The sequence below is a fragment of the Thamnophis sirtalis genome, unplaced genomic scaffold (genome assembly GCF_051295495.1).
Source record: "Thamnophis sirtalis isolate CommonGarterSnake01/CBP01778 unplaced genomic scaffold, rThaSir2_p1.2 scaffold_2, whole genome shotgun sequence".
NCBI lineage: Eukaryota > Metazoa > Chordata > Lepidosauria > Squamata > Natricidae > Thamnophis > Thamnophis sirtalis.
The window spans coordinates 160,522,295-160,549,405 of record NW_028261382.1 but is presented as its reverse complement, the minus strand read 5'-3'; the positions used below and the strand labels follow the sequence as shown (position 1 = coordinate 160,549,405).

General features: G+C 36.4%; 1 protein-coding gene across 3 annotated transcripts in view; it reads left to right on the top strand.

The window, feature by feature from the left end:
- The window catches only part of NETO1 (neuropilin and tolloid like 1), a 90,206-nt gene that overhangs the window by 41,536 nt on the left and 21,559 nt on the right, over positions 1-27,111 (top strand). For 2 of the 3 annotated variants that reach the window (XM_087707319.1, XM_014062403.2), the window contains exons 5-7: positions 10,304-10,345; positions 10,437-10,564; positions 23,123-23,351. In XM_087707319.1, the coding sequence (XP_087563445.1) occupies positions 10,304-10,345; positions 10,437-10,564; positions 23,123-23,351 (399 nt within the window). Of the gene's footprint in view, positions 1-3,468; positions 3,655-10,303; positions 10,346-10,436; positions 10,565-23,122; positions 23,352-27,111 lie in introns of those variants that run through there. The other variant, XM_087707320.1, reaches the window with a different exon arrangement.

Below are 27,111 nucleotides of genomic sequence, written 5' to 3'. Positions count from 1 at the left end.
CAATTGTTTTCACATAAAGAATCTTCACTTATGATGACAATTGGACCTTGAATCTTGATCGTTAAGCGAAGCAGTGATTAAGCAAGATGATTCTCTCAATGACTGGTATCTTGCTTCTCACAGTTGTGATCATTAAGGAGCTATGCATGCCTCCTGTGGTGGAGTAGGGGAGAGGACATGGGCCTTCAACCATACCCAGGAGGCACAAGCCCTTTTCTCACCCAGTTGAGAGATTGATCACGAATATGATGATGTTTGCCAGCATTTTCATTAGATTTGCGGTTCATTCCTCCATTATATACTATTAGTTTATCCATAAACAATCCAAGCAATAGTTTAACCTAACCATGGCTAGAAACAAATATTTAATATACTTTATTACATGTATGTATGTATGTATGTATGTATGTATGTATGTATGTATGTAAATAATGTATAGTATACAGTAGTACCTCACTACTCATGGTTAATTGGTTTTGGGAGGCATGATGAGTACCAAACAATTTTTTCTCATATGGAATAACATAAGTGAGTTATAAAGTAGATAAAACCAACAAGTTCTAGCTTGTGCATTGAGTACCAAAGAACGATGAGGCAAAATGTTTGCATCAAAATTCTCTGAGTACCTCAGATTCAAATTCAATGAGTTTGTACGGATAATCTGGCCTTCAAAATTTTCATATCTCTTTAATTTTCACAATTGGCTTGTCCACAAGTGGCCCTTTTTCATAATATTGTGATAAAAACTGCTTACCCATGGATGTGCTTATCAACAAGCAGATATATAGGTTATGCTGGTACTTTTATAAAGCTGAAGGAAAAAATTACTGTATATACAGTAGGACAAGCCCTTCTGTAGATAAGATGAACCCAATTTTTGGGTTGCTGTTTGGCCTACATTTTTCAGCGTACCTGTCAGTATATATGGTAGGTGTGATGATGATCTTGTCTGGCATAGAGGAAATCACTCTAATCAGCAGTTTTTATGTGGTAAAATTTGAAGATGTCTGAGTAGCTATATCATATTTGGCAAAATATAAAGTTCCCTGATGCGATTTATTGTTACCTACCTTTGCCTACTATTAGCTGCCCTGAAAGTTGATTTAGGTATGTGTAAATAAATGTATTGTAAATACATTTATTTACACATACAATATAGATGATTAAATAAAACAGCATTCAATAATGTTAATTAACAAAATCAGTTCAATTCAAAATTGTTGGTACTATACAAAATACAAAACACTGGTACTACAATATTCAGTTTCTGATTCAGGGTAGAATTTTCTGGTAGGACACTGCCTTTGTAGCTGAAAGAAGGAATGATTTATGAATGGATGAAAGCTGCCATTACGCTGAGCAGTTTAGTTTGGAGTGATTGTCTGAATTATTTGTAAGTGTTTGATCTGCTTGCAAAGCATGTAAAGAGAGATGTGTGTTTTGTGACTTCAAGGACAGAGTAGTTTCTTGCAGGTTGATCTTGCCATGTCTTCCTTTGCTTTAACTTTCTCAGTGTTATCTGTGACAGGCACGCACACTATTGATGAGATAAGCACCTGTCTGCAGAATTTCTCAGGCTTCAGGAAAAATAAGAGTATTATTCCTTACTCAAGAAGATTTGTAATCGCTAGACTAGAATATTCTGTCATTCTGAATGTTCTGCTGTGATAATAATTTATCATTTTAAGGCTCACCTATATTCATGTTGATTTTTCAACCCTTGAATATTTTATCATTTCTTGAAGGGAAGTGAACCAAAACCGAATATCCAAGGTGAGATATATTTTGTGTTGCATGCTGCTAGTCAAATCTGTATTTTGTATTTTTACTCATGAGTCTTGTTTTTGGAATCCATTGAGTGATCAAAAATAAACAGAGAATATTTATCTGGAGTAGCAAAACATTGACAGTGATTGACTCCTCTTATTCTATTAGATATTTTTGTGATCAGAAAGCTGTGAAACAATAAGCGATAGGTCATGTGAGGACTGCAAAATCTAGAGGACTGACAATCAAGAGATGGTTGTCACTGGTAAACTTAGTAATATCTTATATCAGAATTGAACAGGAGGAAGAGAGCAATAACCAAGTACAATGCTAAATATATAGCTTCACTGCAAAGGGAGTTTTTTTTAAGGGAACAGATGGAGACAGAAATGGGCTTAACAGTAGCAATTATTTCTAATTATTTGTAGTTATGACTGAATGCAAATTAATTCTTAGGAGATTGGTTTTGTTTATAACAAAGGTTTTTTTATTAAATCACTGAAAAACTCAATAAGTAGATAAATTAATCTACTTGTATTATTATAAAATATAAGTTAGTAGCTCTTACAAGGTTGGTTTGGTTATTTCATTAATAGTTTAAGATGTTTCATACTTCTTCAAGCACTTTCATCTTTCAATGAATCTACAAGAAAGCTTTGCTTTTGAAAGAAGTCAGGGATGTTTTTGTGATCTCAAAGCCTTCTTCCTTTGTTGTACTTGGTTTCTTCCCTTTGATTTTTTTTTGCCCTGCGATTTTAGACATTTGAAAATAATTTTGCTTTCCTTGTCACTTAATCTTCCCTGACCTATGCTACCAGCATTAGCTCTATACTTTCATTTACAGAATGGAGTAGGAAGGGGTCAACAAATGTACATTTCAGTTGATATAATTTAGATGTAGCACAATTGATTAATTCCATGTTAATATTCTCTATACTATCAGCCCTCATCATGTTTGGGATGCTAAAGACTGGCATCGTAAGGACACTCTTGGTGGAAAGTGACTATAAATCTATTTTATGCTGCTATTGATTATTGGTATCCAAACACCTCATGATGTCTAGTTACATTATGGTGGAGGATGATAAACCAGGGTTTCACTGCTTGTTACTGTTATCATTATATGGATTCCAACCTAATCAATACAAATGTACTGTTCTACTTTATTTAAAATAAGAAGTAGGAATGATTAGGCCCCACGATCAATATGTGGGTTGAGATCTGGGTTAAGATTCCAGTCTTTCCACCAGAAAAAAGACTAAAAGCAGGAAAAAAGGGCAGCAATATGCAATGTAACATAGACTTTCATTGCTGTTAGAGTTAGATCTACAAGTATGACTGGCATGTAAAAGAAGACTTAGATTTTTTTTTGGTACATATTTCCTTTATGTAGTTGCATCTAGCCAACCTTATCTGAACTAGGAAGTCAAACAGTCAGTGTTGCTTAATTATATAGAAAGGAGACCTCCAGAGAATGCCAAGGCTTAGCTTAAAGAGGCAAGTCTAAAAATAGTCATTAAGGGACACAGTGAAAAACCATTTCTACTACCCAGAATTGTATGACTGGGATAGTTTGCAGATATCATATGCAAATACATAATGCTGATGATGTTGCTGATAACAATATTGATGTCCATGTTGAATTGATCTCCCTTGGATAGCATATTTCCTTCTTCCTTCCTTGCAGCTGGCCTGATCTTCCAACTTAACTGCCTATCACTGCTGGCATGCTATCAGTTTCCAGCCTCAGCTACCTGCTAAACGATTTTCAAGACTCTTCTTTTGGTCTATTCTTATATCTGCTCAAATATTTACCTGGAATCCTGCAGCACTGCAGATGGGCTTTAGGTCTCCTGGGTCTTGTGTCATTTAATTATTTTGCCTCAGGTTTGTTCTATACTTTCCCCTTCAATTCTTTTCCTAAGCTCACTCCAGTCCTTTCTGTAAGACCCACAAGGGGAGAAAGAAGCTGAATCAAGCAGAAGCAGTTGGAATATGTCAGGTTCAGTCAGACAAATAAAGGTAAAGCTAGGCAGGTGGAGACAACTAAAAATATTACAAATTATGTCATTGTAGAATAATTGATACCAATTGTAACAAGGAAGATACCACTGAGCAGGGAAGAGGAGCATAAATGATTCACAGCACTTCCTGCTGTATAAGCTATAGAAAGATATCTCTACAAAGGACTGAAGTAATCCAGAGCTTTGACAATCTTTAGTTCCAAAAGGCCACAGGGCCACAAGCATCCACTGCTCTGGATGCTTTTGTCAAAAGAGCCCTTTTAGATATGATGGTGATATTATGTCAAATGTAGAAAAGGGAAATCCTGCATTGCTTTCATTAGACCACATTCCAAACAAAGGGGTACTTATTGTGTAGGGCTTTTTATGTCACCCTGTGCGTTACAGTTTGGGATGGCCCAAGAAGAGCAGAATGTTCTCCTCCTAACCCTTTTCCTAGAGTAATGTTTTTTTTATATTAAGACATTTTTATAGAATAAAAACAAATTGAAGAAAAATGGGAACCCGCCAGAAACAAAAAAGAGAAAATTAAATTAATATACGAATCACTTTTGACCTTCTTTTCAATAGATAATTACAGTTTTCCTCCCTTTTAAATGTTATATCAGTCCTTCCACCCTCTTGTTTAATCCACTTGTTTCCCCCTTCTTTCAGAAATGGCGGTTATTAAACTGGAAGTAATCATCTCAAAGACTGTATTTGGGGCATATTGTGAGAGCAATGGGACAATTCATTGTTTGTGAATTGAGGATCCAATTTGGGACTGCCTCTTTTGAAATGCTTGTGTAAAACAACAAGGTCTGATTTCTTGAAGCCAGAGGGATAATGACATTATTTTAGATTGGGAAAAGAAGTATTTGGATCAAATAGTTTTAAGAACTATTCATTTGGAGAGGAGTGGACTTTATGATTAAAACTTTCTCCAAAACTGGCACAGAGAAACAGCCCATTACTGTAGATGGGGAATGCAGGGTATTAAAACTCTGCTGTCACCATCACTTCCTGATACCAGTGGCCATGTCAAGTTCCAGGAGACTAATTGTCTTCTCTGAAACCAAGTCTGTATATCTGCTCCCACTTATCACACTGTCATGGCCCCCTTTGGAGTTTGGGTCTGAGGAGGAGGAGATGGGTCTGAGGCCGGTGCAGAGGATGGTGCAGTCTGTATAGTTTAGGAGGAATGACCTGAGAATTAGGACAAGGCAGTCCCAGGTCCATCAGGCCTCAGAAAAGTAGGCAGGGAGGAAGAGAAGGCTCAGGCTGGTCAAGGAAGGGGTAGGAGACGAAAAGGGCAGGCACTGGAGCAGAGGAGTGACAGAGCTCTGGAGATGAGCAAACACCTTCCCGGCCTGATCCCCAAGTGCGAAGAATGGAGAGAAGGCAGAGTCAGCACAGGGCGACCAGATTACTCAGTAGGAGGACACCCCGCCCCTCCTCACGAGGTTCACTGGAGAGTAACACTTAAGGAGATGCCGTGAGGAGGGGCTTTTGCCAGGAACAAGTGTTTGGTTTCAGATTACATTCCCTCGGCGGTGACTCAAACTGCTTGGTTTCAAAGATTCCTTTTGCCCTTTTTTGAGGACTATTCTTGGCTTGCCCTAGCCCTGAAGATTCTCCTTTTAGACCTGCCTTGCCCATCCTGTTGTGAGAAGTGCTCATGGCCTTTTGGTTTGAATTGTGTCCTTATTGGTAAACTGCGTTGGTCTATTGTTTCACTATGCCCTTGGGGAAAACTGTTCCTTGTCTTGGACCTTTTCCTTGCTCTGGGCCTTACCCTTGCTTTCTGTCTGGATTTTTGCTTTGTAGACTGGTCGGGTAATTTATGGGCTGTTGTTTGGAGGACTGAGGGTAGAGTCTGAATGGTCAGTATGGAGGATCAATTGTTTAACCCTTTTGAGGAGAAATAAAAGACTTTCTGGAGGCCTGCCTAGTCTTGCCCACCTGGGTCATAACATAGACTGAAAAATATTTATCAGCCTACAGCACTCACAGAAAAGTGAAAATAATAATGAAGCACACTCTGAGACCCAGGAAAGAGAAAATTGAAACAGAAAATGCTGTGCTTCTTATTAACTTGGAATTGTAGTAATAGCATTATTAAAACATAGAATTGATTACCCATGACTTACTTGGGTTGATAAAATTCATAGATTTTGATATAGGCATTTATATCTTGTTTATCAAGTTCTAATTGAAAATTGCTATTTGCCAGTAAGAAACAGATACAGACCATAACTAGAATGTGACAGACACAAATGCCCAATTTGTAAACATATCTGGAATATATTTCATGGCCTTCCATTTTCATCCACAACTCCTTAACTCATATGTTCATCTTTCAATGTGGTAAATGCCATCATCTGCATTTGAAATAAGAAGGGAGGGGGCAATAGGCAGATGGACACAATTATAGTATCATAAATGTGTTGTTTCCATTCCTTTCTGTTTGGGTTACAAAGTAATATTGAGAGACTTCTGCTTGAGGGGAAGTAGACTCTCCCACAAGATTCTGATTTGTTTCCCTTAATATTGATATCGACATGAAGATATTGGAAAGGATGATTTCCGGTCTAGGACTAGTTCCATTAATATGCTAATGATACTTAGCTATAATTATTCTTTCTGAGAACTCAGCTAGATGGTGCTTGACCTACTCTGAATATAAAGGACTGTAAAATAAAATAAGGTGAAGCTGTGTTTAGAGCAAAGACTACACTTTTATTGATTCTAGAAGCTGAATGTCAGGATATGTGAGATGCACCTTTTCTGGATGGGACTGCATCCCTGAGGAACATCTGCAGTCTGTGGATTCTCCAGCTCAACACCCATATAATTTCAGTGAAAGAGATAGTCATTTATTAGACTCAGTTGATACAGCAGTGTGTCCCATCTGGGAGGAAACGGACCAGTGATTCAAGACTTGCAGTGTGTTCTTTGTCAGCCAACCCTTGAAGGTGATCTGTATGTAACTCAAAAAGCAATACTGTTAGTGGTAAGAGGATCTCATTTGAATTCCACATTACCCCTGGGTTGAAATAGCTTCATTTTTTAAGCTTTTGAATATCAATGGAACAACTTCTATGGGTCATGACGCAAATATAATTAACAAATTACAGAACATATTGGATCAACTCTTTCTTTTTCCTAGCAAAATGTGCAAAGCCACAACTGGTTATGGAAAAGTCTCACATAAAGTTTTTTTTCTCCGTCTTTCTGAAACTTGATCTTTTTTTCTGAGTTGGATCTCATGCTGTATGATCCAGTCCACATCACTTCTTGACTGTGCTAGATTCAGTCCTCCCCAGCTAAACCTCTGGGCAATTTTAATAGAAGGTAAATATATGTAGTTCAGATTTGAACCATGGAGCCATTGATGCTCTTTGAGCTTGGTTGTTATTGTTCAGGTTGTCTTCCAGGTCTATACACACCAGGCAAATAGCCATTGCTAGCAAATTCCTTTTGATGTGTATTTCCCATTATATGCCTGCTCATCCTCTTGTAATCCCTTTCTCTCCAATATCTCTGCTGGGCAAGATGTAAGAAACCAGGCACAGAATAGTACTTATTAACTGACTGTGATGACTGTAATGATAAACATGTAACTTAGAAAAAGAGAGACGCTGGTTGCAAAGTTATGTTTTCAGAACAATTTTAACTTTGAATTATTTATGCATGAGGCATTTGGTAAGCAAGGTGTACTGGTACTCATTATTGTATCTTTTGAAGTGGAAAATAATTATCTTGAGATTGAAATGTTTTCCTTGAAATTGGTCAATTATCCCCGGTTTTTCTTTTAGTGTAACATATAACTATATTTATTCTAGCATATAAGTATTACAATATGATTGTATCTGACCTATAAGAAGCTTTGATCAATATCAAAAATAAGCAAAGTACAAAAATATGTAAAGAGTTATTAATTTAACTTTGTTGTACCCAAATTAAACGTGACAATGACATACCTTGGTTACAGTTGATCATGTTTAATCTCATTGATATTACAAATTCAACATGTGGTTGTTCTGGAAAAATAGTTAGTAATGATAATTTCAACAAGGTGTTGTTGCAAATATTGAGTAGAATGATACTCGTGTTATTTGCTCTGTAGTGGTTGCCATTATTTTTTCCTTTATGTACACTTTGTTACTTTGTCTGGATAGTATCATATAGGTCAAGTCCAAGCCACATAATAATGTTTTGGGAGTATAAAGTGACATTACTTCATGTGTGAATAGCTGAGTTCATTGTTGGAAGAGAAAAATGCAAATGAAATTAGTGGGCCATTTTTAAAGTGTAATAATTAAAAAAATATTCAGCAAAAAAGTTTTCAGCAATACAATTAAGAAAAACATTTATTTAAATTTTATGTAAAATCACTGAATAAAAATGTATACATTTAAAAAGCTAAAAAATACAAACTAAAAAGAAGAAAAGAAATACTAAAATAATTTTATAAGAAAAATAATACATTACAATTTTCAATTTCACTACTCTTCTATGACACTAAAACAGAAGATCATATACATTAAACATGGTATTAAACCCAGTTTTAGCATATGTAGAAAATAGGATAAAATTGTGTGTTATTTGTAAATATCTCCGTGTATATTTTCCATTTCCTTCTATTTTTTAATTGCACCATATCCTGATGGTACATTCTCTTGACAATTTCAAAGATTCAAGGATAAAATGACCATTGAGTATTAGATACCCAAAGTAGTCATAATAACACAGTTGGTTAAAATCTTAATTTACTTCCTCTGAACTTAATACATTTTATGTCATTTGTTGTTTTGAGAGACTGTGCTTCCAGCAATTGATTCCTGGCAATTGATTGACTGGTCCCTGTAGTGTTCTTGATAAAGTTTTTCAGACATGATTTGCCATTACTCCCTTCCTTAAATCATCCAGCTGGCTTTGCGTGTAAGGTTTCTAATCTGATGCCTTAACTACCAACCCAAACTAATTCTTGCCTTAATAATTAAATATATGGAATATATTTGACACAGGGAAAGTAGCATTTGCAGCATGCTCAAGGTTTGTAAATCTCCTAGAGGGGTGCTGATGTGTTATTCATTTATGTCTGATTATTTAGTTTTCTTGAAGATAGAAAAGCAGAAGGATCTTCCATTTGATGTAGTAAACCCTTAGTTGTTTAGCGAACTGTGAACAAATGCTATATAATTCTACTTATTTTGACAACTCTATTTGTTACATGTTTAAGCTGATAGATTTGAATAGTTTCTTGATGGTTCTTGGAACTGAAAGGCATCAAGGCAGACAATTCTTCAAAATCTTTTGGAATAGGAAAGAGAGAAGAGTCTTAGATATTACATCTATTTTTTCAAAGGAATATTCAAGGGAATAAAATGAATGAAGGAGCTAGAGCTGTGATGGTGAACCTATGGCACATGTGGCACGCAGAGCCCTCTCTGTAGGCATGTGAGCCATCGCCCAGGTCAGCTCTACCATGGTGTACCCACACAAACACTGTTTTTGCTTTCAGGAGGCTTCAGGGTGGCCTGCTAGGCCCAAAACTGGCCCCAGGGGACTGCGGTGCACCCTCCGTATGGTCCGCTTTTCATCCTGGGAAGCTTCAGGGAGGCCTGCTAGGCCCAAAACGGCATGAGGGATTGCACTTGTGCACATGGGGTCCCATGCTTGCGTGGGTCATGGGGGAGTCATGCGCACATGCACGGGGGGCAGGGCACATTGCATTGTGGGTGAGGCCATGCAAACAAGCTTGATGTCACGCACATGTGCAATTTCAGCACACGACAAAAAGGTTAGCCATCACTGAGCTACAGTGATATTGGTAGAACATTTAAAGAGAATCTGACTTAATATACTTTACACCAGTCCTGGTTAAAATGTGATTCCCTTGAGAGTTGAATGAAGCCTCCAGAGCACTGGCATGTAAATTGCAATGTTTTAACATGACAGAAGGAGAAAATAATTATATATTCAAGGAGGGCAATCATTTAAATTACAATTTAAAGTATTTTTCATTTAATAAAATATATACTGCAGTTAAATCTCACTTAACTTTTATATTAGCACTGTCTTTTTTTAATAGGGCAGATAATATGCATTTATAGTGAAAAAGGAAATGAAGCTCGTTTCTTTGTTACTTTCTTGTGCCAGAAGGTAGCTATTATATAGTTGGGTAGACCTTAGCTGCAGCCGCTGGGTTGGCTGTTCAGATGAGTTATAATTAGTTGAATTTAGTCTGTATTATGGGTGTCGTTTTAATTGAATTTTTCTTGTGTGCTTAAATGTATTTGCTTTTGTTAGTCATTACCCTTTGTTGGAAAAGCAGAGTAGAAATTCAGTAAATTAGCAAATTGACCACCTGAGGGTAACTTTGCTTTTTAAAAGAACAAATCTCATTTAAAAAATTCAACTTAATAGTTCTCTTCAGATCCCCATAATTAAGATTAAGCTACATTATAATATTTCAAAGAGTGTTGGGTAAACAGGCTAATTTGTTTCTTCCTTGGTTTCACTTTCAGATCCCGAATTCAAGGATCTCGGGGTTTTGAAACCATTGCCAGGTCGGTATGTTCAGTTTTCCATAGCACTTTAAAACCTTCGTATTTGATCTGATTTTCTTTTTGCTTGATCTTATGTTTTGTTGTTATTCAGTTTGTGAGTTTCAAATGGGAGGATCTGAAGGAATTGTGGAATCGGTGCAGATTGGAAAAGAAGGAAAAGCTTCTGATTCTGAGGCTGTTGATTGTAAATGGTACATCCGAGCACCACCACGATCCAAGGTCAGTTCTTTTCCATTCTTTGATTTGGGGGTCATCATTTAAGCAAGTGACTACATTAATACAGGAATGTATTGTTTTCTGCAAATAACTTTTGTTTAATAAGCAGTATCTATATAACCTGTAAACTTACATTTGCTATGCGGAAAAAGTATTTATCAGTCTAAATATTTTGAGTAGTATGGTAGATTTAGAGCAATTTGGTCAATGGTGGGTTTAAAATTTTTTAGAACCTCTTCTGTAGGTGTGGCCTGCTTTGTGGGAGTGGCTTGCCGGCCATGTGACTGGGTGGGAGTGGCTTTCCAGCCATGTGACTGAGTGGGAGTGGCTTGGCAGTCATATGACTTGGCGGGCATGGCCAACTTGTAAAATGTGGTGAAACTCACTTAACAACACTCTTGCTTAGCAACCAAAATCTTGGCTCAGAAACTGGCATTTGAAGCACGCAAGTCTTAAAGCTATCAAGTTACAAGCCCCTTGCACCCCTAATCCTTTATAAAAAAAACAACCAGGGGTGTTCAAACTTGACAGTTTTAAAACTTTAAGGTTTAGATAGGACTCAGAGGCAGGCGGGGCGATTGTTGAGCCAGCCAAACAGTGAGCGGCAGGCGGGGCGTGGACAGGTGGGGGGAGGGAGCTGGAACCAGTTCTAAATGGCATGGTAGATTTGTGGAACCTCTTCTATAGAATAGATTTTAATAGATTTTACTTTATTTGTATGCCGCCCTTTTCCCTGAGGGGACTCAGGGCGGCTCACAATTCACGGGAGGGGAAAAACAGACAAGTTACAAACATGAAAACCATACACCGTTAAAAAAACAAACACAACAGTCATACCATTCGAGTGGGGTCGCAAGTCTTTAGCCCCAGGCCTGTCGAAACAGCCAGCTTTTAAGGGCTATGCGGAAGGCCTGGAGGGTGGTGAGGGTACGAATCTCCACGGGGAGTTCGTTCCAGAGGGTCGGAGCAGCCACCGAGAAGGCCCTCCTCCGGGTAGTTGCCAGTCAACATTGGCCGGCTGATGGAATTCGGAGGAGGCCTAGTCTATGGGATCTTATTGGTCTAGTGGAGGTAATTGGCAGTAGGTGGTCTCTCAAGTACCCAGATCCAATACCATGAAGGGCTTAGAACGGACAGGAACCCACCTCTGAATTTGGTGCCCAGGCAATTTTTAGGTGTGAGCACTTTCCTATGTATTAGCTTATATTATAGCAAACATATCATTATTGAATATTTTCAAGGACTCCAAAACTTTCAATTAGTAATTCAGTAATATAGCATCACTTTTCCAGAATTAAAGAGCAATGTTTTGGAAGAAAGGGCAGATCCACACTTTCTAATTGCTCTTCCAACTTCTAATTATCCCGTATGCTAAAATGCAACTTTCACCGTCCTCTGCAGACACTCCAATTTGTCAACTTTTATTTTAGTGGTGTCCAGAATTGGACATGGTATTCAGATGGGTACCTGATCAGGATGGAGTAGATGGGACAATTACTTCCCATGGTCTTCAATCTGTGTTCCTATTAACACATTGTAAAATTGCATGCCTTTTTTTTAGCAACTGCATCATGCTGTTGGTTCACATTCAACCTGTGATCTACTTACCCACCCAGAATCTTTTCACATGTACAGCCAGGTTTTGCCATATTTATTTCATATTTTTGTAGAACTTCATATTTCTCCCTATTAAATATATTTTGCCCATTTCATCCCATTGTTCAAGTCTTATCTGTGGAGCTTTTTGAATCTTCTTTTAAAAGTGTAGATCCATCCTCCTAATTTTGTGTCATCTTCAGATGTGATGATGTGGTGATAAAAATGTTGAACAGCACAGCACAGAACTCTGTTTAGGACCTTTAACACTCCACTCGGTACTATTAGCTAATTTGATATGGAGCCATTTAAGAGTATTCCCTTTACCATATTTCAGACAATTATAAATGTCTACAGTTGTATCATTTTCTACTTACATTATCATTTTATTAATGAGGACATCATAGAAACTTTGTTGAACTTTTTGCTGAGGTCAAAATATTAAGTTAGTCACTCTGTCAAAAAAGGAGATGACAGTAGCATTGCATGACTTGTTTATGGCAGATCCACAATGATTCCTTTTAACTGTTGCATGCTTATGCAAAGACGCCCAGATATTCTGTTAACTTATCTGCTAAGGGATCTTGCTTGGTGTAAATATCAAGCTGAGAGGTCTGTAATTTTGCAGGTTTTTCTCTTTTCTGAAATAGAGGTTGTTTGTTCTTGTTCAACCTTCTAAAACTTAACTGGGAGTTTTCTAGGATTACAGTTAATGGTTCTGCTATCATCTCTAAAACTTCCTTCCATATATCTAGGATGTAATTCATTTGGCTCCCCAAAAAGTCAAGTAATTTAAATTAGCTGAGTGATCTTGTTTGGCCTGAGATACATTTCCCACCTTCTACCAGTAGTACCATGGCTAGCTAGAGCTTCATTTTTCTTCAGAGAGGAGACAGACCTAAAAAACACAATAAAACATTCTGCCTTCTCACGGTCATCCATAACCTGTTCCTTGCTATGTTTCTTCAACAGACCTACATTGTGTTTTTTTGTTTCTTTTCTTTTTTCCAGAGGTATCTGAAATAATGTTTTTTTATTCCTTGGGCATTTCTTGCAAACCTCAGTTCATTCTCTGCTTCAGCCATTCTCACCTAGTCCTTACTGATCCTTCTTTCTCTCATTATTTTGTTGTAATTCTGTCTGTCAAGTGCAGGAAATAAGGAATCCAGACAGTTCAAATGAATAAAAGTGTATTGCATGCTAAAGCGCTCTACAAGGATCCAAAGCAAATTAAGGGTATATAAGAGTCAACAGAATTTAAGGTGGTTGGACTTAGATCTCTTGTGAGCACAAAAAGACTCAAGACTGATGACACATTTGGTCTTTCCCTCGGGCTCAGCTTAGTCATCTTCTACACTATCCTTCCTATTCATAATAACCTTTCAGCAGTTTAGGAAGTGTCTACACTGATGTCATCAGATGTCACCTTCTGTAGCTATCCAAAAATTCTATTTATGTTAATTTTCCATTTCTTTCTGAACCCAGTTTTTGCCTGACAATGATAGTGGATTTTGGAGACTAATATATAAAGATGAAGTTGGCCATGCCCATACTTGTACTTCTCTGTCTCTTTCTCTTTCTGTAGAATAAACCCCAATTAAGAACACAATCCATGCATATATACTCATATACACAATATACTTCCAGTACATTTACAGAGCTGAAGTAGGCTTCTGAAATCCAGACGGATGTATTATGGACTAGAGGCAGCCATGCCAGCAGATGGATACCTATGTTCATGCATACCCATATGCATAATTATAATGCACTATACAATTGAATTGAATTTGAATTGAATTTAATGAATTTATAGGCCGCCCAATCCTGAAGAACTCCGGGCGGCTTACAACAAATAAATTTTAAAAAGTAGAAAGTTAAAAAACGCGGAAACACAGATTAAAAAACCACATCACGCACCCAGTCTAATCGGGGCTGGACCTCAGTCATGAGGTCAACAGCCCCAGGCCTGCCGGAATAGCCAGGTTTTAATAGCCTTTCGGAAGGCCATGAGAGTGGGTAGGGTCTGGATCTCTGGGGGTAGTTCGTTCCATAGGGTTGGAGCGGCTACAGAGAAGGCCCTCCCCCGGGTAGTTGCCAGCCGACATTGTCTGGCTGACGGCACCTGGAGAAGGCCCACCCTGTGTGATCTTATAGGTTGTTGGGAGGTATGTGGCAGAATGTCATGCTATAAACTACATTATAAACTACTTCATGGCAATTCAGACAAGAAACACTACCCAGGAGCATCTTTATTGTGAAGTGGCATTAAATAGAATCTGAAAGTATTCTTCCCCTTCTTTCTTTTTAGTCTTTGAAAAACTAGGAATGGTCTCTTTTAAAATGCTTCCCATGCTTGTGTACTGAACTGCCTGATCCGATTGTTGACTTGGCTGTGGGTCTTCCTTCTGTCTTCCAAGGTCATTCCCACATAACATCAAGCATGCACACATAAAGCCTATCCCTTTTCAATTACAGTTTTTTCCCTTATACCTGGGTAGAATGATAGAAGAATCAATGCTGATGCAATGGGACTGCTAGAGAAAGAAACGTCCCCTCCCCCATTGTTTCTCCACTTGCCTAATGCTTTCTGTGCTAATTTTCTGAAAGACCTCATCCCTACACCCCCCAATGATCATAGGTCCTTTCAATGTGAGAGGAAAATGAAGCTGCACTCTGAGGCTTCCAATACGGCATCAGAGGCTTTAATCAGCAATAAAATAGGTAAGAGAAATTGGAGAATAAACTGCAAAATGGGTGTATGTCAGGATGTCAAATTCAATTTCATTGAGGGCCTCATCAGGGTTTGTTTGACTTCGAGGGGCCAGGGTGCGCGTTACCAGGGTGGACTTGGCCAGCTCAACATCACTCATGTTGGGGGCACCTGTGGTGGCCCGAGCACTCTGCCAGCGAAAATGGGTTCTGAGCTCCATTTTCTGCTGTGATGGCCTCCTGCAACCCTCTGCCAGCGAAAATGGAGCTCTGGGGGGCTACTCAGAACACCCACAAGCTCCATTTTTGGCTGTGATGGCCTTCTGCAACCATCTGCCAGCAAAAATGGAGCTCACAAGAGTCACAGGCAGCCCTCCCGAGCTCCGTTTTTGCTGCCAGAGGCACTGCGGGCCGGTCCTTCGCTGTTTCCAGGGTAGCCCTGCAGGCCAGATCTAAGCACCTCATGGGCCAGATTCGGCCCCCAGGCCTTGAGTTTGATACCTGGTATATTGGAGGAAAATATTTTTTAAATTCTGTTGACATTTATTTATTTATGTATATGGCTGCCTATCAGACATACACATTTGTCTAGCAACTAATAATAATAATTTAATAATTAAAACAGAAATAAACACTGTAACCAAATTTTTAACAGAAAGCAAAAAAGAAACACTTTGTTTAAACTTTACAACTTCAATTACAGTATATTGCACAAGATCAATCAATTATTAACAAGTTCTCCTTTTTAACTTAAAAAATAAAAATAATACATTAGAGTCCCAAAGAAAAATGTGTTTGTCTTTAAGTTAGTAAAAATACCAACAAGTGCTTGAATCCAGACGAAAGTAAATTGCATTTAAAATAGTTCGAAATGTATATATGAACTACAGTATGTTATATACATTTTCTTGCATAAGTTGTACAAAAAGAGTAAGCACATTTTACATTAAGTACTTTAGATAAGATGGTTTAGATTCCCTATAGTTAGTGCCGTTGATTCAGGAGGCAAGTAATGTACCCATGGTTTTCTGATTTTCTTTACTGGATGTATGATGGAGCGATTTTGAGAAGCGGTTGTTGTGTTTCCAAGGGTAGACATTGGGAGTGATGAGGAAGACAAATGATGACTTATGTATGATGTAATGACATAAATGTTGCACTTATGCACTCTCATTAGACATTTTGAGTGAGACATTCAAATAGTTACCTTATTAAATTGACATTGTTGATGATGTTGTCTTTTGTTGTAGAGAGTAGGGATTAGGGGGCACAGTGGGTCCAGTCATACTATTGTTGGCAGGATTAGGATAATTTGTTTTTCCCAAGTTGGAGTAGTTGTTTTGGAGCAGGTTTTTTTGCTGTTTTAAAAATATTTACACAGTTGCTATTGATTATTGGCCATAACAAAAAGATGCAGTTACCATGTTTTTGGAACCATGAAACTATACTTTGATAATGTGACATACAGATTCATATTCTCTACATACCAACAATAGGATATCACATTAGTCATATATAATGTATGTACATGTGAAGATGGGATTCTGTGACTAATTATTCTAATATATTTCTTCTATAGTATGTTGCCTTTATTTTTATTGATATTTTTACATAAACATAAACTCTAGTTTTAATTATTATGAACATACTGATTTTTTAAAACAATATGTATAATTTAATAAAAGAGATTTAAGGGTAGTCAGCTGATTTGGAGGAAATTTTCTTTTATTTGTCAATCTAAAAATGATGATACAGAACTAAAATATATAATAGGAACTTATTTTAAAAGTATGGATAAAGAGAGTTCCAGACATTCCCTATTTCTTTGAAACTTTTTTTTAAATCAAACATAGAGCTCCATTTGTTTTCATGCATCCAGTACTATTAAAAAATAGGGTATGATTTGCCCAGTAGACACTGCTTTGAGTGTGCAAAGATTGTGGTTGGAGTAGGCAAGCCTGACACGCCATATACCTTATTGCAATAGTGTTTGTTCAGACATAATTTTTCATCAGATTGGATTATCTAATCTAAAAGAGTTGGAGTTATATACACATTTTTCTTCTTTCTAGTAGTAGGTGAACAAGCAAAATAATTATGAAGAAGTGAAATTCTAATTATGTAAAAGATGGAGGTGAATATGCAACTATATTAGTACAATAAGAAATATTGGGGTGGACTACATATAATCTTTTAAGACCCTGAGTTAGCAAATTCGACCTTGGACAGTAAAGAGGATGAATACCAGGAGCGTCCCCTTCCCCTCCCCCCAAGATTAAGGTTTTGACTATGAGAAGAAAACCACCCAGAGATTTTCTTTCACGTTTCTACTTTTAATGCTGCTGCTCCAAAGTTGGAATGGAAAAGGAAGGTAAAAGGAAAATAATGTTCTTCTCCCATTCATTGGAAACATATAAATTTAATAAATAAGTAAACTGACTTAACATAACTGATGCATTTTCTAACAGTATGTCATGTCAAGAGCACTCAAGGGGTTGTACAAAATCTATTGCTCATGCCATAATATGTAAGAAAGGTGGGCAGGTCATCCAGACCAGTAACAAATTCTTTATGAGTATATAAGCCTCTCCTCTTCACTTAGAAACAAATAAACCATTTCTCCTTCTTAACTGTGGGGTTTTGTTTTTGTCAGATTTCAAAGTCTTTTAATATATTTGAGGGGAGATTTATTACTTTTCCAATAGATACGCTTTTGCTAGCTTCAATGCGATTTTTTTCCTCTTTTTTTGCCTACAAATGAAAAGTGCAAAACTTGGTGAACTTTGCTTGAATGCAGACAGGCTCTTCTGATGGCTTTCTGACTTGCCCAATCAATCTTGTCAAAGCAAATGTGCAGTGACTGATGAAACAGGATTTATCAAAAATGATTCACTATGAAGAGCTTATGAGAGAGCTTTTACTGAAGTTATATGCTTTTCAGAATTTGGACTAATTAATTTTCTCTTAATATATGTCATCAGGGGTTATTGTGTTCAAATTAAAATTAAAAAAAACACCCTTCCAGTTCAATCTGCATTGCTTTTTTAAATTATTTTAAAAATACCAACTTTAAAAGTGGCAAGACAGTAATTTCAAACTGTAATACAATCAGGGCTATTAATTACATATGTCAGGGCTGCGGTGAGGTTATTTTATTCTTGTTGATAACAGCCCTGCCATTTTGTAGTGACATTCCAAAGCTGAAACACCTCTGAAATGCTGTCCTTTATTTTGGTCAAAATTATAAGATCAAATGGTTCAAAAAGTGGATTTTTCTAACATTTTAAAACAATAATGTAGAACAGGGTGATTTTGTTTTCCTCAATCACATAACAATGTTTCATAAGAAAGTACTTACAATGCAGGACATACGAGGTTTTCTAATATAAGAAGATACCATCTTGCTCCATTTGAAGTAATATTAAATAAACAAAAATGCTTGGTGGATTCATTTTTTTATTTCACTAAAGGCCAGATATTTTTTTGTGGGTTACCATTATAAAATATTTTTAAAAATGGATAAAAGAAACCATGTATGTCCAGACTTAACACACTCCATATACTACACAGAACATCCAATAGGAGGCGTAGGTATCAGTGGCCACTTTACAACCTGTGAACTTGAACTCTTAGAATTCCTTAGTCAACTCTAGGAGTTGAAGTCCACAGGTCATAAAGTGGCCATAGTTGCTCACCCCTACCCAACAGGGACCTAGCAGATACTCAACTCCAGGGCCTGGGAACAGAACCAGTTTTTTTCCGGAGTGAGGAGCTGGATTGGCCTCAAGACTGGGATGAAGCTGAAGCCACACCTCTGTGCTCCACCCTTCTGACTCCAGTTTCATCTCAGCCCAGCCAGTAATGAGACATAAAAAATTGGACTCCTGATTATTACCATTATTGCACCCTCCTCACCTTTCCAGCCCCTTCTAGCGAAGGACCCTACCTCCTCCCCAGTAAGGCTCCTGATTGTGGCTGCTTTATCTAGCCACCAGGAGAGTGCTGTTGGGCTTCTGGGGACTCAGATGGCTCGGTCGCCATTCCAGTGACCAAATTTGAGCTGCAATTGCCATGTGGAACTGGCTGCAGGCTCTTTATGTGCCAGGGAGGAATGGGCTCGGGATTTCCAGCCCTACAGCCTCTCACCGGCTCCAACAGAGCAGTGGTTACATTGGCGGCTGGGAATTGAGCCGCAGCATCGAGGAGCGCTGGGAAGCGCACAAAGAGTTTTGTCTGATTCCCATCTCACAGAGATGATGTTGTGGGGAAAAAAGGAGGACAAAGGGTGTGTTGGATATGTTTGCATCCTTGAGTTTTTTGCAAAATAATAAAGGCAGGGTACAAATAAACAAAATAAAATGGAAACAAATGGGTCTCCATTGTTTGGTTTCATTTCAAATGATGGCAAAACATTCATCCTTAGTCTCTTTCTTTTCCTTGACTAACATGTGTGAGGAAAAGCATACTCTCTACATTTCTTGTCCAATGGGAAATGTTCTTTACCAGTTCTGTAAGTTTCTGGAACTTGATCATAATGACCAAAGAACTTTGATCAAAGAACATATACAAAGAACTTCAACTTAAATCTTGCTATTTTCCTATTTAAAAAGTAACTAAGATGAAACACAAAATATTTCTTTTTAAAAACTGTCTTATTGTCAGATAAACAATAGCAGTAAAATATCTTTTTTCCTTTTCTGCTGTATAGGACACAACAATGATTGCTTTGAAGTAGTAGCTAATAATTATTTGACTGGAAAGTTAAAGAGCCCCACTACAAGCTGTTAGTATTTGAGTAAAACCAGGTTAAAACTCCCCAAAGCTCTATTTTCTATTTGTAAGCGATAAATGGTCTCTATCTAAGGAATTGGAAAATAAAATCAAGACTGAAAAAAAATATCTTAAGAACCCACTGAAGAACTCCAATGAAAAAGTATTGATATTTAAAACATCCCATTTCAGGCCTCTACAGACTTCTATAGGCTTCAGCAAAATAAGAGGAGCCAAAAGGAAGGATTGTGTTTTTTAAAGATAGTCATCCAGACTGAACTCTTTTAGCAAGCTGTTTTATATCACATGCATTACTAGATCAACCGTTATTTAACCCCGATTCAATTTGTAGATGAAAACCACTGCTTTTAGGTCTCTTTCCAGAAACTAATATTTTTTTTTATTTGGATAATTAATTTCCATCTTCTTATAAGTGCTAAAATAGCCAAATTTAGAGCTTATCAACTCAGAAGTGAGGTAGTTTCTTAAGTTGACAGGATGATGTTTCATGATGAGGTAGTTTTTTTTAAAAAAAAATAAATCATATGATCTTATTCTAATTTATTTTAAAAATTTCTGTCACTTTCTCAGAGCAGTTTTTCACCATGTATGACTTTAAAACATAAAGGAGATATACTTGATTAAAAGTGAAGTTAATTAGTGACGATAATCAATTAGCTTAGATATTTTCTGTTTCCTTTTTTAAGGTAAGTTTTTGAACCTTGCTAAAAATATTGTTACGGCTGTTGTAATTATGACAGGTAACTGTGAGTATAATGAGTTCGTTGCAGATGTATAATAGATCACTTCTGACATTCTGAAATGTCAGAAGTGATTTAGATTACTTTGTAAAGTACTATATGTATTAGGAGAATGAAATTACTAGAAATGCCACAATGCTTGATTTAGTTGTAGTTGATTAAATCATATGTGAGATTCACAATAAAAGTCTGCATTTACTGAAATGTAATCTACAGTAAGCATAATGGGATGATAGCAGTAGCAATAATAGCAATAGCAGTAGACTTATATACCGCTTCATAGGCCTTTCAGGCCTCTCTAAGCGGTTTACAGAGAGTCAGCATATTGCCCCCAACAATCTGGGTCCTCATTTTACCCACCTCGGAAGGATGGAAGGCTGAGTCAACCCTGAGCCGGTGAGATTTGAACCGCTGACCTGCTGATCTAGCAGTAGCCTGCAGTGCTGCATTTAACCACTGCGCCACCTTGGCTCAAAGCTACACCTCTTTTTATAAGTCTGTGTGTCTGTTTTCTGTCTGCTGTCTGTTTGTCAAGTTTGAATATTGAGTATCATGTTCTCTCTGTATCTCTTTTCTGCTTTTTTGTGAGAATCACTCACCTATTAGCAATCACTGAATTCAGCCAGCAGATGATTGTTTTGACCACCTGAAGAAAATTTCAGTCTTGCTTTATTAACATCAAGGCTATACATACAGCATTCACAATGGATAGCAACAATTCTTAGTTTAAGAAGACTGGAATAAAATACATTTTGTTTCCATCACTTTTGAATTTCTTAATTGATTAGAAAATAAACTTTACAGCATTTCCATTCACCTAAAACATCTGATTATCCAGCAAATTATATTGTTTTATTTTGATGATGTTGCTATTTGTTTTTGCTTGAGAAGAACATTCACCTCAAATATCTGTGGGTCATTTTTCATCTTTTTTGAAGCCAAAAATAAAACTTGAGTATGTGGCCCCATAACCTCAACTTAGTATTGCAGAAAAGTTCCTTTTCAATTAGAAATGCACAGTATTTTCTTGAAGATTTAAGGTTATTCGAAGCTAAAGACCTTGCTCGGTTGTTAGACCCAGTTTATAAAGTACTATAAAATTGTTCTTTTGGAAATGATCCAACACAAATTTTAAGATCTATTTTCCAAATGCATTGCAAACCAAATGCATATCAAACACAATTAGATACTTTGAACCTGGATGCATAAAGGTTGTGGCAAAGATTGATATGCTTCATTTGTTATTTTTTTAAAAAAAGAAACATTTATTTCTGCAGCAGTAGAACTTTCTAGAAAGAACTAGATCCTTGTGTATGAAATTTTGATATTTACAATGTTATATAAGATTAAAAAAATATTTGTTCTGTTGGGCTGTACCTCCCTTGCTTCTGCCCTATCAGTTTGTATATTTCTTTGTCTTCCTATCATCCTAAACATTTTTGAGTATAATCAAGAAGATGAGCAAAATGAGATAACTTTGTCCTTTTTTGTGTTTTATCCAGCATGTTAGACACTATTTGTCATTATTGTAATTATAAAATTAAATGGGAAGGCAGTAAAAGACTTTTTTTCCCCAATGGTAGAATGTCTCATTTCCCAAACTTCAATGTCTTATGTCCTATTACAATGATGGTGAAGCTTTTCGGCACCAAATGCCAAATACTCTCGCTTGTTGGGGGAAGAGGAGCCGCCGAGAGTGCATGCACATGCCGAAAAATGAATTTCCATTTTCCAGTGCATGCATGCACGCCAGCAAACTAGTCTTCCAGTTACTGGGGCATATGTACGTGTGACGATCAGCTGGCTGGCTGATCTAGCTCTTCCAGTTTTCGACACTGCCACATGCACGGAAGCTAGCTGATCACATGCGCTCCAGAAACCCAGAAGAGGAATGGGCGATGCCACACATGCCAGGAGACATGGCTCAGTGTGCCAGTTTGGGCATGCGTGCCATAGGTTCATCATCACGGCCCTGTGCCTATTAGTTGTCGTTTGGACATGAATTTTACTAAATTATTTTGGATTCGTTATTTTAATTGCTGATCCTGTCTTAGGTTTGATTAGGCATTGGTCGATTCTGCTATCCATTGCTCTGGACCATTAAAGTTTGAAGTGCAGAGAGAGATAACATCTGTTGAGGAATTTTGATATTTCATAATTAAATTATAAAAAAGCTAACAAATTCTAGATGGTTTTATTTTATTATTTAAAAATAAGGAGGTTTTGTTTTCACTAAGAATGCCAAAACCTTTTTTGCTCTTAAATATTCCTGGATTTTAAAACAACTGATCTACTAGTTTTGAGACAGTCAGAAAAGAGAGGACAAACAGAAGAAAAAAGGACAAAATATTTCTTAAGTTTTTCCCGTTTCTGTAAATAATGTAATGTGGTGAAACTATATGAAGAAGCATACTCATTTACTATTCTGTTCTGAGTAATATAAAGACCTTTGATTATTGTTATATGCATACATAGACTTGATCATAATGAGTTTGTGATAAGCATATCTGAGAAAATTCTTCCAAGGACAAATGAATTGTTAGAAAAAGGATTCTCAGTTCTGTTCATGATCCTGTTTTCTTGTTTATGCTACCATTCAGGAGCATAAATGTGATCATTGTTCACTGTTTTGCTGTAGAGCATTGGATTCTTTGAAAACAAAAACTGATGTGGAAATGCAAGTGTTGGTCTATGCTGTCATGTTCACTGTTCTCTTTTTTTATAGATATATTTACGATTCTTGGACTATGAAATGCAGAATTCTAATGAATGCAAAAGGAACTTTGTGGCTGTCTATGATGGAAGTAGCTCAGTGGAGGATTTAAAAGCAAAGTTTTGCAGTACTGTTGCTAATGATGTGATGCTGCGTACAGGTCTTGGAGTAATCCGTATGTGGGCAGATGAAGGCAGTCGAAATAGCCGATTCCAGATGCTCTTCACATCTTTCCAAGAACGTAAGATACTTAATAAGAATTCCATTGCCATCTAACATTTAATGGTGTTTTCCTTCATACCAAATATGTTGATACTTTATGTGATAACCAAGTAAGATATTTTCTATCAAGTCTCTACAAATGCACTATCTCTATACAAAGGGAACCCTAGGTGGTACATAGTGACTTGGATTTCTTTGCTTGTCAGGAATATGTATGAGAATTAAAATATCAATGCTTACAAACAATGAGAGATCTTTTTAAAATATACAGACATTAGAAGGAGTGGGTTATTTAATATATTTAAAAAGAGAAACAAAATTAAAAACGGTTGTGATGATTTAGAGAACTATGCCAAAAATAGCAAAATGAAGTAGAACAAAGACATGTGCAAAGCTTTCAGTTATGTAACAGCCTTGATAATAGTTTTTGCACAAAAGATTTTAAGATAGTTGCTGATTATTAAAAGATGATCTAGCAGTGTGACGTGGCTGCATAAAACTACTGATGTAGTTTCAGACTGTTGCTAAGTTATGGGAATAATAGTTTAATTTTATTCTACTGGTGTCAAAATACCTTACTTTGAATATCTTGTTCTGGACATAATTTAATAAGGATTCAGAAAAACTGGAACAGATTTAAAGAGCGATGTCAGGCTAGAAATTCTAAATCATACAAGAAAGTTGTAAAACATCCCTGTGATAACCTAAGTTCTGAAGGACCTCCAGAAAAGCCAGAATATGGAGTTAGGAATATTCCCATGAAAAGAAAATGAAGGAATTTGGAAATGACTAGTCTTCAAAACAAGAAGACAAGAAGAGTACTAGGTGATAGTACTCTCCAAATAACAAAGAAGGAACTTCATTGAAAATCAAATTTATTTTCTAGTCTTCAGGGCACAGATTAATGGATGTAAGCTCTAGAAAGACAGATTCCATTTTATTTTTTTTTAAAAGCCCTTAAAGCCTTTATTATGACATTGGAACTAGTGTTGTTATTCAAAGAGGATGTGGGATCTCCTTCAGTTGATAAGTTAAGCAGAAGCAGAATGAGTTTGTCATGGGTAATTTAAATTGTATTTCTTTACTAAGCAGTAGGTAAGACTCAGTGATCTTTACTGGGTAAAAGGGTAAAACTCTGAAATCCTCATGCAATCTTGAGAAAACTGTTTTCTTTTGCATATTGAATTGCATATATCAACCCACACACTTGATGTTTGCAAGCTAATTAAATGCACTTAAGTCTATGCAATCAAACTTATTGAAATGTCAGTACCAAATAACTAAAAATAACCAATATTCACATGGTAAGATTTATTAATGTAATTGTGTATACATCGAATAAACCTGATTTATAGAAGACAAATAGTCAGGAAGAATTCCCTTCCGAGGTATTGATTGTCAAAGACTGGAAGAAAACAATTGATTAACAGAAAATGATTTATCAAGTGAAATTAAATGTATATGGTTTAAAGTTCCCCATCCCTTTTCTTCAAATGCAAATCTGTACTCATCTTTTTAAAATCTACTTATATAACTGAGTGTATATTACAGAATGGAAAGGGGTAAATGTTTTTCTGGAAGAGATTGATAAAAAAAAAATGAAGAATCAGCAGTTAGGAATGTGCCAGGAAAGCTGCTTATTTCTGAAAACAACAACAACAATTATTTGACATACTGTCTTCTGATACAGAATATGCCATTTATAGTAGCACTCTGAAAATGTATGGAGAAAAGTTTTCTGCGTAATTTGGGTTAGGTTAACAAAATTCTGATGCATTCTGAGAAGAGATTGTTAGTTTACATGATAAATCTTAAATGATAAATTACAGTTCCCAAGTTCATAAATCAAGCTGACCTTAATCTCTGCATAACTCTGATGCTGTTCCTAAATATTTTTTCTATGATCAAAACATTGTTTAATATTCAGTTTTATTTATTCAAATCAAAGACATTGTGTCTTGTTACCTTAGAAACAACTGAAAGCATTGAGGATTCAGTATTTTCTAGAAGTATATTTTTTTAAAAATGACACCATTATTTCTGTCTTTTAGAACCATATTGTCTGAGTGATTGGGTTTATTTTTCAGCTACATTATAGGCTGTATAACAACTAATGCAAGGAAGCTTTCTGTTTACCTAAAGATCTGCCAGATGTATTTTTGTGATTTCTGTTCAGGGAATCTTAAGATGTTTCTGAGGTACTTTGCTGGATGTTTACCAAGCCAAATTTTGGAGTTTAAGATATTTAAGATATTCATTTATTCTGCAACCTTGAAGCATAGTTTAAATTCTAAGGCAAGTTTTGAACTGTGCTATGAATTGCTTATCCATTCCACACTAGTTGGATTAAATATAGTAGATAAAAATAGTAATGGCATATAATGCAGTGACACATTAAATTACTTATGAAAAATATGGTAAGAATTACAATGGGTTAAAGATATGGTGGGAGTTTTTATTTCCCAAACTATAGACTGTTCTGAAAAATATTGTATCACTGAAGAATATTATATCAACATTTTGAGAAATGTATATGTAGTTGATCTAAACAAACAGAACATTAAATGAAAATTCAACAGCATAGACAGATGGCATTTCACTGTGTTGTACATCATATTCATAAATCACTACATTTAGCAAGTTCATTTTGCTAGAAAAGAAGGAACTATATATTATGACAGGATGGCAGGGAAAGCTGTTTCTATTGTTATTTTAAAATAGATGGCAACTTGCCTTTATCCTACTAATTTTAACACTCTGGTAATGTTAATGAAAGTAATTTAAGGAGCTGATTACTGAGAGTTAAGAGTTGGGAATGCCAAAACCTGGATATGAAAGTATTGGGAGATATCATAGAAAGAAGAAAGATCGAAACATGACTGTGGCGAGCACTTAAAATTTCAGATTTCAGGGAACAGACAAATTTTGGAAATATTTTTTCTGGGGCATTGTTGTTGTTTGGTCACTAAGTCATGTCCAACTTTTCATGACCCTATGGACCATAGCACACCAGGCCCTGCTCTCCTCTACTACAGAAGGCTTTATGTCCATCTTTAAGTTTTTTGAGCCCAACAGAAACAAAATGGAGGTAATGTGAAGTGTCCATGTATAAAAAACCTACAATGTATAGGAGTGAAGCAGTGACATTTATTCAGCTACGGGCTGCACTTTTAACATATTACTTTTAATTGGAGCTTAATAATGAAAACAAAGAGACAAGAATTAGAATTTTGTGCCCAGATTTTTTTGTATCAGAAGATAGTATTGAATTGTGAACCTTAATGCGAAGAAACAGTATTTTGGCATGTAACAAGAATCTAATGTTAAAAGATAAAAATAATTTACAAGTGAAGTAGGATGGAGGTTCTATTAGTTAAAGGCTTCTACTTCTATTGTTGGCCAGCTAAACCATGCACTAAAGACAAATTCCTTGTGTGTACAATCACACTTGGCCAATAAAGAATTCTATTCTATTCTATTCTATTCTATTCAACAGACAGCAAGAGTGCACAACATTAAGATATCAATGTACATAACACACACAAAGAAGTTGTTTTACTGTATATAATAAGAGATTCAATCAAATTTTCATAGGTTAGTTATGAAACTGAAAATTGTCATTAATATATTAATGCAGACTTTCCAAAAATCCGATGACATGGTCTAAATAGTCCTATTAAAAGAAGCAAGAACTCTTGGTTCCTGCTCAGTTGCTGGTGAGCTACCAAAAAGACTTTCAACACTGACAATACTGGCAAAATGTCAGGTTACCAAATTAG